Here is a 13,548-nt window from a genome sequence, read left to right as displayed (position 1 = left end):
CATAGGTCAAACGGATATCAACTGCGTTTTTTTTTTAATAGGAACCCCCATTTTTATTACATATTCGTGTAGTATGTAAAGAAATATGAATATTTTAGTTGGACCACTTTTTTCGCTTTTTGATAGATGGCGCTGTGATAGTCACAAACATGTAAGTACGTGGTATCACGTAACATTCCGCCAGTGTGGACGGTATTTGCTTCCTGATACATTACCCGTGTTAAAATGGACCGTTTACCAATTGCGGAAAAGGTCAATATCGTGTTGATGTATGGCTGTTGTGATCAAAATGCCCAACGGGCGTGTACTGTGTATGCTGCCCGATATCCTGGACGACATCATCAAAGTGTCCGGACCGTTCGCCGGGTAGTTACGTTATTTAAGGAAACAGGAAGCGTTCAGCCACATGTGAAACGTCAACCATGACCTGCAACAAATGATGATGCCCAAGTAGGTGTTTTAGCTGTTGTCGCGGTTAATCCGCACATCAGTAGCAGACAAATTACGCGAGAATCGGGAATCTCAAGAACATCGGTGTTGAGAATGCTACATCAACATCCATTGCACCCGTACCACATTTCTATGCACCAGGAATTGCATGGCGACGATTTTGAACGTCGTGTACAGTTCTGCCACTGGGCACAAGAGAAATTACGGGGCGATGACAGATTTTTTGCACGCGTTCTATTTAGCGGCGAAGCGTCATTCACCAACAGCGTAACGTAGACCGGCACAACATGCACTATTGGGCAACGGAAAATCCACGATGGTTGCGACACGCGGAACATCAGCGACCTTGGCAGGTTAATGCATGGTTCGGCATTATGGGAGGAAGGATAATTGGCCCACATTTTATCGATGGAAATCTAATCGATGTATGCTGATCCCCTACGCAATGTTCTACCGATGTTACTACAAGATGTTTTACTGTATGACAGAATGGCGATGTACTTCCAACATGATGCATGTCCTGCACGTAGCTCGCGTGCGGTTGAAGCGGCATTGAATAGCATATTTCATGACAGGTGGATTGGTCGTCGAAGCACCATACCATGGCCCGCACGTTCACCGGATCTGACGTCCCCGGATTTATTTCTGTGGGGAAAGTTGAAGGATATTTGCTATCGTGATCCACCGACAACGCCTGACAAAGTGCGTCAGCGCATTGTCAATGCATGTGCGAACATTACGGAAGGCGAACTACTCGCTGTTGAGAGGAATGTCGTTACACGCATTGCCAAATGCATTGAGGTTGACGGACATCATTTTGAGCATTTATTGCATTAATGTGGTATTTACAGGTAATCACGCTGTAACAGCATACGTTCTCAGAAATGATAAGTTCACAAAGGTACATATATCACAGTGGAACAACCGAAATAAAATGTTCAAACGTACCTACGTTCTGTATTTTAATCAAAAAACCTACCTGTTACCAACTGTTCGTCTAAAATTGTGAGCGATATGTTTGTGGCTATTACAGTGCCATCTACCACAAAGCGAAAAAAGTGGTCCAACTGAAACATTCATATTTCTTTACGTACTACACGAATATGTAATAAAATGTAGGTTCCTATTTTAAAAAAACGCAGTTGATATCCGTTTGACCTATGGCAGCGCCATCTAGCGGACCAACATAGTGCCATCTGGATTCCTCCTTCAAGGTAGACAAGTTTCGTTCATTGTAGTTTTTTCGTTTGATGCTTATTTCTTGAGATATTTGGTCCGGTTACGATCAATGGACTACCCTGTATATGTTTTTGGAAGTCAGACGGGCATAAGTTTTAGTCACGTTGATGTGAAGATATAAATAGCGGCAGCCATTTTCACGTGGGACAGCTAAGATTTCGGCAGGCAGTGATGCGGATTTCATGTATATACAGAACGTATGTCTGGGTGGAAACCGCATAAAGCGGGGAACTGAAATATTATCTAAGTCTTAGGTCGTGAACTTGTAAAAGTTTCACGTGCGACGATCGCGAGGAACTTTGAATTATTTTAGCTTGTGTGGGTGAACTGATTGGTTGGAACTTGTAAATATTTCGAAAAAAAAATTTTCAGCCTGAGGCCTCAGAATAATTTAGGGTTAGGCGACTTAGTCTAAACATCTATGAACTGTTTTGCAGGTAACTTGATGGTGGCCCGCAGTTAAAATATCGTTCGCAATCACAGAACTCTTAAACAGAAGTGTCCTGAAGCACTAAATATTTTCCATGGATTTTCTAAATGTTAAGTGTACCTGCATTTGATGATGGTTGACTTACTTACATTCTTGTACTGATAAATATTATATTATTTTGAAAATAAGGTGTTGTGAATAATGTGAAAGAACAGTTCATTTACTTTTTCTGCAATAAATTCAGTCTGTCAAAAATGGGAAGTGAACATTATTTCACCACAAATTCCTGTCTATATATTTATTAAACTTGAGACTGATTTCCTTTTGGTTAATATGATGGATATGTTGGCTGGACCCTGGGCAGTAACGTAGCCAATATTTTAGGATCCAGCCACACACCTTTGAGATCCAGTTTCTCTTGCATCACTCAGTTTTAAATTCATGCACATGCACGTGGGGATTCACTTGTTGATCACTGCAGGAAACAACATTGATTAACTTAACCATTAGTCATTTGCGTTTTCGATAGCAAGCAGCAAGAAGACGGTGTGAACGTGGCTTAAGATTTCACATTTCCAAAAATGTTCTGTTGTGTTGCATCTCACAATTGACGTGTAATTCGTTTTCGGAGAATTATTTAATAATGATTTGAAAAATATCATTAAAATCTCTTTGGTTGCTTTCTGTCTGATGGGATGTACCATAAAACTAGTATTGGCTTACAAAGTATCGATTCTGCTTAGCCGGCCGTTGTGGCCGAGCGGTTCTAGGCGCTTCAGTCTGGAATCGCGCGACCGCTACGGTCGCAGGTTCGAATCCTGCCTCGGGCATGAATGTGTGTGATGTCCTTAGGTTAGTTAGGTTCTAGGGGACTGATGACCTCAGATGTTAAGTCCCACAGTGCTGAGAGCCATTTGAACCATTTTTGATTCTGCTTATTGAATGTTAAGTGGAAGGTATTTCACATGTAAGAAATATGAGTAGGCCCAAAACTGAATCGTATGTGATTCGCTTTGTGATTTCTTCATAGTGAATAAAGTTTTCTACCGTTGCCACAATCTTTGAATTATTGAGAACAACTTTCTGCATTCTGTTTATTAAGGACGACACAGAACAGTTGAGTGTAAAGCCAACGATTACATGAATCTTCGGTTTCCTAAGAGTGTAGCATGATCTATATTCTACAGACTCAAAAGTCTTGGAAAGGTGGGAAAAATGCCATCTGGTGACATTTTATTATTTAAGGACTGCACTATTTGGTGAGTGAATGTATAAATAACCTTCTCAGTCAAGCGACCCTTCTGGAATCCAATCAGCGATATGCTAAGTAAATTGTTTCTACTTAAGTGTGAGACTGCACACGAGTACATCGCTTTTTCAGATATTTTGAAGAAAGGTGTCAGTGAGAAACTGGACAGCAATTATTTGTGACTGTCTTGTCACCTTTCTTATGGAGAGGTTTAACAACTGCACATTTTAACCCGTTTGGAAAAAATTACATATTTCAGTGGTGCATTACATGTCTAACTAAGGACATTGCTTATTAAGTTGGAACAGTTTCTCAAGATTCTATTTGAAATTCCATCAACACCACACGAGTCGTCGTTTTTTTAGCATTTTTAGAATGCTCTTAATTTCATTGAAGGATGTTGGTGCTACTTCTAGTTGTTTCAAGTGTTATGAAATGACATGTGTAGTACATTCCCTTTCTTCTTCAGATGAAATGGAGAAATACCGACTGTATAGTAACTTCCAACTGCTTCAACAAGCATTACAATATAATAATTGGAAGCAGGGAGCAAGGGGAAAAACAGTTCGACACCGTACGGGGGACATCGTTTGGTTCACCGATCGGTCGAAATCAGACCAAGGAGTTGGGGCAGCGGTGTACGGGGTTCACCCAAAACTGGACTGAATCATCTCTCTAGGAAAACCGGCCTCTGTATTCCAAGCTGCAATTGCTGCAATCAGGGCATGTGTGGAGAATAATATGCGTAGGTGATACAATGACCGTAGCATCTACATCTATTCAGACAGCCAGGCAGCCCTGAAATCATTGGCAGCTCCTTCAACAAGATGTAAGATTGTTGCAGAATGCCACAGGGCTCTGGTGGAGCTAGGGGGAAGCAATAAGGTAAATCTAGTGAGGGTCTCTGGCCACTCAGGGATCTGTGGCAATGAACAAGCCGACATATTGGCCAGGATGGGGCAATGACTCCATTTATTGGATCGGAACCTGTCCTGACAATCACCAAGGCTATGATCAAACTAGAAATACGGAACTGGCTTAGGAAACAACACGTAGAATATTGGACCAAGGTCCACAAACAAAAACAAGATCTGTAATCCTGGTATTGAACAGGAAAGAGATCAAACTCATGACTGGATTGATGACAGGCCATAAGAATTTCAAAACACACCTACACACAATGGGTATAACGGAAGAACACCCTAAATGTAGGATCTGTGATGAGGGTGAAGAAATTGCATCACATTTAATCCTCGAATGCATGGCATTGGAGAGCAAAAGATATAGAATCTTTGGGACAACTAGACCTGAAGAACTTGTGTAACAAAAAACTGGTAAAGGGACTCCTTGCACTATTTAAGGGCATTGGTTGGCTTTACTAGATAAGCAGGGAGCGATACCGCACAATAGACTCAGTTTCGGTGCGGACACTGGTGGGTTATACATAAGCTGTTTTAGCTTCCCTGTTAAAAATCAAATCAAATCAAGCGTTTAATCTCATTTTTGCTGTTACATTTACAAAGTGATTGTTAAGACTACTCGCAGTTTGTGAAGTATCAGCCACAACATTGACATTTAGTTTGTTATAGTATCTTGTGCACTTGGTGGCAGTCTTGTCTCCAGTTTGACAATATTCCATATAGTTTTAATATCTGCATTATTTATATCTGTCAGTATGTGCATTCTTCTGGACATTTTAATGACTATGCTTGTAATACTGCAATATTCTGTTTTAGTCTGCAAGAAATGTCAGCATTCGACTTACTCTGGCTGTTATGTAAATTTCCCTCCTTCCTTACGTGGTACACTACTGGCCATTAAAATTTCTACACCAAGAAGAAATGCAGGTGATAAACGGGTATTCATTGGACAAATATATTATACTAGAACTGACATGTGATTAAATTTTCACGCAATTTGGGTGCATAGATCCTGAGAAATCAGTACCCAGAACAACCACCTCTGGCCATAATAACGGCCATGATACGCCTGGGCGTTGAGTCAAACAGAGCTTGGATGGCGTGTACAGGTACAGCTGCCCATGCAGCTTCAACACGATACCACAGTTCATCAAGAGTAGTGACTGGCGTTTTGAGACGAGCCAGTTGCTCGGCCACCATTGACCAGACTTTTCAGTTGGTGAGAGATCTGGAGAATGTGATGGCCAGGGCAGCAGTCGAACATTTTCTGTATCCAGAAAAGGCCGTACAGAACCTGAAACATGCGGTCGTGCATTATCCTGCTCAAATGTAGGGTTTCGCAGGGATCGAATGAAGGGTAGGGCCACGGGTCGTAACACATCTGAAATGTAACGTCCACTGTTCAAAATGGCCCAGGAAATGATCTGGGGGGTGGGGGGGTGTGGTCTCTGCAGACATCACGAGACTCTGGCATAAAATGAGGGTGATACGCGATTACAAGAAATCAGCAAGAGAGTTCTCACAGCTTCTGTCACCTCAATTCTCCAACTTCCTACCTACACGTGGTGCCCCTGTTAAGCCGAGCAACTCAGCGGAAGGTTGGGTAACCAACCCCAGCGGGAAACTGAGTCGGTGAGCAGATAGGAGTTGGAGGGCAGTGGAAGGCAACGGGAAACCACCACTGAACTATCCAAGAAAACCCCATGGCTTCGCTCAGCTCAAAATGTTCTGGAGTTTCCAGTTCCACGATCGGATCTCCGGGGGGAACCAGGTTGAGAGGAGCTTCACGAAGAGTAAGATGGTGCAAAGAGAAGCACTGCATAGGATCATGGAATGTAAGATCCATGTCTCAAGGAAAAATAGATGTACTGAAGAGAGAACTGGAGAAAATTAACATCGACATATTGGGAATAAGTGAAATGAGGTGGACTGGCATGGGAGAATTTGCTTCGGATGGCCATATGGCGTATTATTCTGGGCACGATAACAACAAAAGTAATGGAGTAGCCTTCATAGTTAGTGATAAAGTGAGAAAAGCTGTAATAGGATGCAAATATAAAAATGATAGAATGATGTCCATCAGACTTCAAGGTCAGCCCCTCAACATCACAGTAATTCAAGTTTATGCGCCAACAACCGATGCTGAAAAGGAAATTATTGACCAGTTCTATGGAGATTTACAAGAATTACTACTGTCAACACAAAAAAAGGATATTGTCTTCATAGATGGAGATTGGAATGCAAAAGTGGGATATCAAGCTGTAGAAGGGAAATATGGTCTTGGTACAACAACTGAAGCAGAACAGAGACTCCTAGAATTCTGCCAAGAAAATTCATTAATAATTACTAATACACTGTTTCAACTACCAAAACGACGCCTATATATGTGGACTTCGCCAGATGGCCAACACCGGAACCAAATTGATTACATACATTGTAATCAGAGGTGGAAGAGCGCAGTTCAGTCAGCTACAACAATACCTGGGGCTGACTGCGGATCAGATCATGAGCTCCTGATTGCAAAATTTCGGCTGAAGCTTCAGAATGTAGCGAAAAGTATCCCAACTTGCAGATACGACCTTAACTCTATACCCTCCGACTACACTTTAGAGGTGCAAAACAGATTTAATGTATTAGAGCTGGAGGACAAAAGCTCACAAGAGATGTGGACAGAAGTAGCTAATACCGTCAAGGAGGCCGCAGAGAAACACATTCCCAAGAAAAGGAACAGCAAGAAGGCTAGATGGCTATCAGTTGAGGCACTGCAAATTTCAGACGAACGGAGGAAAGCAAAAATCGAGGGACATAGATCAGCTATGTTTGAATTAAATAAAGATTTTCAGAAATTAGCTAGAAGAGAAAAAGATATTGTTTAATGAACAGTGCATGGAAGTTGAAGATAGTAACGGAATGGGCAAGACAAAAATGGTTCAAATGGCTCTGAGCACTATGGGACTCAACTGCTGTGGTCATAAGTCCCCTAGAACTTAGAACTACTTAAACCTAACTAACCTAAGGACAGCACACAACACCCAGCCATCACCAGGCAGAGAAAATCCCTGACCCCGCCGGGAATCGAACCCGGGAACCCGGGCGTGGGAAGCGAGAACGCTACCGCACGACCACGAGATGCGGGCAATGGGGAAGACAAGAGATCTTTATAAGAAAATTATAAAAATTAAAGGAAAATTCCAGGCAAAAATTGGAATGATAAAAGATAGAAACGGGAAAGATCTGAGTTAAGCAGAGGATGTTAAGGAAAGATGGGCAGAATATGTAGAAGACCTATACAAGAAAGAACTGCATAATGACAGGGCTCCTACTGCTGATGTTAATGTTAATTTAGAACTAGAGCCAGATATTTTGGAGAGCGAAATCCAGTGGGCCCTTGAAAATATGGCTGATAACAAAACTAGTGGACATGATGAAATACCAGCAGAATTGTTTAAAGTCACTGGAAAGAATACAGTGAAAGTGCTGCACTCAATATGTCAAAAAATATGGATCACGCTGCAGTGGCCAGAAGACTGGAAAAGATCAGTATTCATCCCCATTCCAAAGAAGGGAAGTTCTAAAGAATGCTCAGCTTACCGAACAATCGCACTTATCTCACATGCTAGCAAAGTCATGTTAAAAATCTTACAAAATAGACTTCGCCAATATCTAGATCGAGAGCTACCAGAAAAACAAGCTGGATTTAGGAAAGGAAGAGGAACTAGAGATCAAATTGCCAACATTCGGTGGATTATGGACAAAGCAAGAGAATTCCAGAGAGATGTGTACCTCTGCTTTATTGACTACGCCAAAGCCTTTGACTGCGACGATCACAACAAATTAAGGAACGTACTGAAAAACATGGGTGTACCAGATCACTTCATTCATCTAATACGTAGTTTCTACCTTGACCAAGAAGCCACGGTGAGAACTATGCATGGAACAACGAAATGGATAAAGATTCAGAAAGGGGTCCGACAAGGCTGCATACTGTCACCGTACTTATTCAATCTGTATGCAGAACATGTTATGAGGAACGGGAGACTAGACGAAGGAGAAACAGGGATTAAAATAGCTGGAATAAATGTAAACAACCTCAGGTACGCGGATGATACGATCCTGTTGGCAGAAAGTGAAGAAGAATTGAGAACACTCTTGCTGAAGGTGAAAGACGAAAGTGAAAAGGCCGGTCTTACACTGAATGTGAAGAAAACGAAAATAATGGCAACTACACCTACCAATTCGTGGGACATAGTAGGAGAAACCATGGAGGTAGTGACCACATTCAGTTATCTCGGTTCCCAGATATCTGCTGATGGCGACTGCAGCCATGAAATCCGGAGACGCCTGTTGCTCGGTAGACAGGCGATGACAAACCTTGACAAGGTTATAACGTCCAGAGACATAACACTAGCAACAAAGATCCGTATTGTCAGGGCTATGGTCTTTCCAGTTGTGATGTATGGATGTGAGACCTGGACCGTTAGAAAGGCTGAGCGGCGAAGAATTGACTCCTTCGAATTGTGGTGTTGGAGGAAACTTCTTAGAGTTCCATGGACTGCAAAGAGAACCAACAGATCAATATTGGAGCAAGGAAAACCAGATTTCTCCCTGAAAGGTCTAATGTTGAAACAAAAGCTGACCTACAATGCGAAGGCATGCCTCGCTGAAAAAAAAAACATTAATACTGGGAAGACTGAAGGAACTAGAAGAAGAGGACGTCAGAGGATGAGATGGATCGATGGCATCACAGAAGCAATGTATTCCAACCTTGAAGGTCTACGGGAAAAAGTCCAAGACAGGAAAAAGTGGCGTGATTTGGTTCATGGGGTCACGAAGAGTCGGAACCGACTAAACGAATAGAGAGAGAGTGTGTGTGTTCAAAGTGCCGTCAATGCTAACAAGAGGTGACCGAGACGCGTAACCAATGGCACCCCATACCATAACGCCGGGTGATACGCCAGTATGGCGATGACGAATACACGCTTCCAATATGCATTCACCGCGATGTCGCCAAACACGGATGCGACCATCATGATGCTGTAAACAGAACATGGATTCATCCGAGAAAATGACGTTTTCCCTTTCGAGCACCCAGGTTCGTCGTTGAGTACACCATCGCAGGCGCTCCTGTCTGTGATGCAGCGTCAAGGGTAGCCACATGCATGGTCTCCGAGCTGATAGTCCATGCCGCTCCAAACGTCGTCGAACTGTTCTTGCAGATGGTTGTTGTCTTGCAAACGTCCCCATCTGTTGACTCAGGGATCGAGACATGGCTGCACGATCCGTTACAGCCATGCGGATAAGGTGCCTGTCATCTCGACTGCTAGTGATACGAGGCCGTTGGGATCCAGCACGGCGTTCCGTATTACCCTCCTGAACCCACCGATTCAATATGCTGCTAACAGTCATTGGATCTCGACCAACGCGATCAGCATTGTCGTGGTATGATAAACCGCAATCGCGACAGGTTACAATCCGACCTTTATCGAAGTCGGGAACGTGATGGTACGCATTTCTCCTCGTTACACGAGGTATCACAACGTTTCACCAGGCAACGCCGGTCAACTACCGTTTGTGTATGAGAAATCGGTTGGAAACGTTCCTCATGTGAGCACGTTGTAGGTGTCGCCACCGGCGCCAACCTTGTGTGAATGCTCGGAAAAGCTAATCATTTGCATATCACAACATCTTCTTCCTGTCGGTTAAATTTCGCGTCTGTAGCACGTCATCTTCGGGGTGTACCAATTTTAATGGCCAGTACTGTATAATCTTAAACCGACGCAATGAGGGAATTTTGCAAAGTCGTGTAATGAACCCCTAACGACTGGTAACGATTAAAAGGTTGACAGACGTTAACGCTATCCTGTTAACACACCACTGAACGGTAGCTTTAAATCCCTGGAAACATGACACTAATGATAACACGAAAAAGTACAACAGTATTGAACGATCACTATCCGGAAATTACGGAAAGCTCTGCTGCCCACTCTATCGGCCAACATGTACGGCACATTGGATGAAATGGCATGGAAGCAGGAAGCGGTCCGTGTTTATGGGCGCAATCTGGGGGCTGCTTCGTGGATCTTGGAGACGCCAGGCGGGTGGTTGTGCCTGTGTAAAGGCACCTCTCGCGTTACTTTTTGCTCACGTCCTGCTTGGAACACAACAATTTCCTCTCACTTTCGGTGTTCAGTGATACGCTACATTTAAGTGGAAAAGTGAGGCACCACAATGTAAGAATATGGGAGCAGGCACCTACTACAGTCGAGCACGGAAGAGACTCACTAAGGCTTCATAAATTTCGTGTCTCTTCCTGAGAAAAGATTTACAACTCTCTCCTTTTTACTACAAGTCGGTTACAGGTACTATAGGAGATTGGCTTTCTCCAATATTGCGAAAAAGTGCCGAAAATTTCATTTTCCGGCAGAACAAAACAACACCACGCTATCGCATGCATGTAAGAGCATGTATCTGACACATGTACTGAACACACCTCCTCCTTTCCCTCTTTGTGTCGACCTCTTCCACTGTACGTCCGCCTCAGCCTCCCACTTTCCTCTGGCCATATGTCCCCCACCCCCCTTTTCCCATCTCCACTTCCCCCTCTCGTTTTTGCACCTGTCCACCATTTGTCTTTACCTTCCGCCTCTTTTATCCATTTTCCCTCCTCCCCTCTCTTTGTCCATCTCTACATCTACATCTACATACATACTCCGCAATCCACCATACGGTGCGTGGCGGAGGGTACCTCGTACTACAACTAGCATCTTCTCTCCCTGTTCCACTCCCAAACAGAATGACTGCCTATATGCCTCTGTACGAGCCCTAATCTCTCTTATCTTATCTTTGTGGTCTTTCCGCGAAATATAAGTCGGCGGCAGTAAAATTGTACTGCAGTCAGCTTCAAATGCTGGTTCTCTAAATTTCCTCAGTAGCGATTCACTAAAAGAACGCCTCCTTTCCTCCAGTAACTCCCACCCCAATTCCTGAAGCATTTCCATAACACTCGCGTGATGATCAAACCTACCAGTAACAAATCTAGCAGCCCGCCTCTGAGTTGCTACTATGTCCTCCCTCAATCAAACCTGATAGGGATCCCAAACGCTCGAGCAGTACTCAAGAATAGGTCGTATTAGTGTTTTATAAGCTGCCTCCTTTACAGATGAACCACATCTTCCCTAAATTCTACCAATGAACCGAAGACGACTATCCGCCTTCCCACAACTGCCATTACATGCTTGTCCCACTTCATATCGCTCTGAGATGTTACGCCCAAATATTTAATTGACGTGACTGTGTCAAGCACTACACTACTAATGGAGTATTGAAACATTGCGGGATTCTTTTTCCTATTCATCTGCATTAATTTACATTTATCTATATTTAGAGTTAGCTGCCATTCTTTACACCAATCGCAAATCCTGTCCAAGTCGTATCCTCCTACAGTCACTCAACGACGACACCTTCCCGCACACCACAGCATCATCAGCAAACAGCCGCACATTGCTATCCACCCTGTCTAAAATATCATTTATGTAGATATAAAACAACAGCGGACCTACTTCCCTGGGTCACTCTAGATGATACCCTCGCCTCCGATGAACACCCGAGCTCCATCTCCTCCTCTATCGATCTCAGCCTTTCGCCAGCTAAGCTGATCGGCACACGCAGCCCCTGCAATAAAGTTCAATAAAGCAGGTCGATACGACTCCATAGCAGGTCGATCATGCAGGCCAATACTACTCCAACACAATGCGCAAGGCTGTCTGTACTCTAGGGGCTGGAAAGAACACGTTTTTGCCCAGACCTCCGTTCATATTAGAGCTAGGATTTTATAAACCTCACAGTGCTGGTAGTCGTGAGGCCTACTGTTTCTGGGTCAAATTTGGTTGAAATCGAACCAGCGCTTTGGGGCTCCTGGATATATATACATACATACGTTCTGCTTTGTTTATGTAACAGATGAGATGCGACTGCCATAGATCTGCCGTAATGGGCGTACCAATCTTTTACTGCATCATTCGGTCTAAGGTCGCTCGATCTAGCGGAATGTCATATTTTTAATGTGAATGGTTCGGAAAAATACAGATTTAAGTGAACAGCATGATAACAACAATAAATGTAGTAACTAAATGTGCTCATTACTGTTGTCTGGAAGTTTCTTGCATGTGTGGTGAATGGCACGCTGAACATTTTTGAAAGATAATGAAACCTTTGATACTAAACATATTTGTAAAAAATACTTAACATTATATATGCATAATTGTAAAATACATACCCTTGCATAGTTGTACGTTTCTTTTGAAAATAAAATAGTTGAAGGCGTATGCACAAGTTAAAATTTACTAAAGTTTACATCTTCATTCATGGAGAGGATATACTCCTGTGAGATCAGATTAATCCTTTTGAAACGCTATGTACCTCAAATTCAGCGGAATGGTGTTTAAGTAACCGTATCTTCAACTGTTAATGGTAATGCACGGAAAGATCAACTAGATACGCAACATAAAATTACCTAAAAATGTAGCTCTGAACGAAGAACAGTATGCAACATCCTAAAACCAACATTTCCCAAAATTAATTTGGACGTTCTGTTGGTACGTTATCACACCCGCTAGTGTAGCTATACGTTCAGAACGCCGGATTAAAGACAAGAAAGTGAGCCCTACTTTGATGGACTCTGTGCTGCAGGAAGACACCCGTTTATGTGGTAAATGAGGTATTCTAACAAACGCCAGCGTAAAATACGGTAACCTACACGACCTAGTACTAGATGACTCACAGACAGATAAAAAAACTACCGTGTGCGACTGAATGGGCATTGGCCATAAAATTAAAATATAATAAACGTGCCATATCTTAAAAACAGGGGACCCATATTAGGAGACAGCCGGCAGATCTTTCGTTGGCTTATTTATGATTGTGAGACGCACTGACTTAAGAACGAAATCTTATTCGTATTGCTGTTGGTCGTCAGCGACATGAAATGTATTTTTTCAAATAATTGCTTAATTCAGCTGAAAGTAGTCTCAGAAGCATTAATTATGGACTATTTTATAAATTTAAAAGTGCTAGTTAGTGTTTGGGTGGCTAGAAGGTACCAGGTCACCAAAAAACTTTAATTCAATACCAGTTTGACAAACCTTTATTTCACATTTCTTGGAGTAATACAAAAATATTTAAATCTTTAATAATTTATACACTTTGAACCAACTGGACCAAATTGTCTCGAAAACTTGAGATCAGTACGCATAACAGAATAG

At 42.7% G+C, this 13,548-nt stretch overlaps 1 protein-coding gene across 1 annotated transcript; it reads left to right on the top strand.

Moving 5' to 3' along the window:
- Window positions 1-5,991: 5,991 nt before the first annotated feature.
- On the top strand, window positions 5,992-7,164 carry LOC126176348 (craniofacial development protein 2-like). Its single transcript, XM_049923501.1, has one exon. The coding sequence runs from the start codon at window positions 5,992-5,994 to the stop codon at window positions 7,162-7,164; it is 1,173 nt and encodes a 390-aa protein (XP_049779458.1).
- The last annotated feature ends 6,384 nt before the right edge of the window (window positions 7,165-13,548 follow it).

Source organism: Schistocerca cancellata, chromosome 3 (genome assembly GCF_023864275.1).
Source record: "Schistocerca cancellata isolate TAMUIC-IGC-003103 chromosome 3, iqSchCanc2.1, whole genome shotgun sequence".
Classification (NCBI taxonomy): Eukaryota; Metazoa; Arthropoda; class Insecta; order Orthoptera; family Acrididae; genus Schistocerca; species Schistocerca cancellata.
Note: the sequence above shows the minus strand (reverse complement) of the source record. Positions and strands in the feature narration are given on the sequence as shown.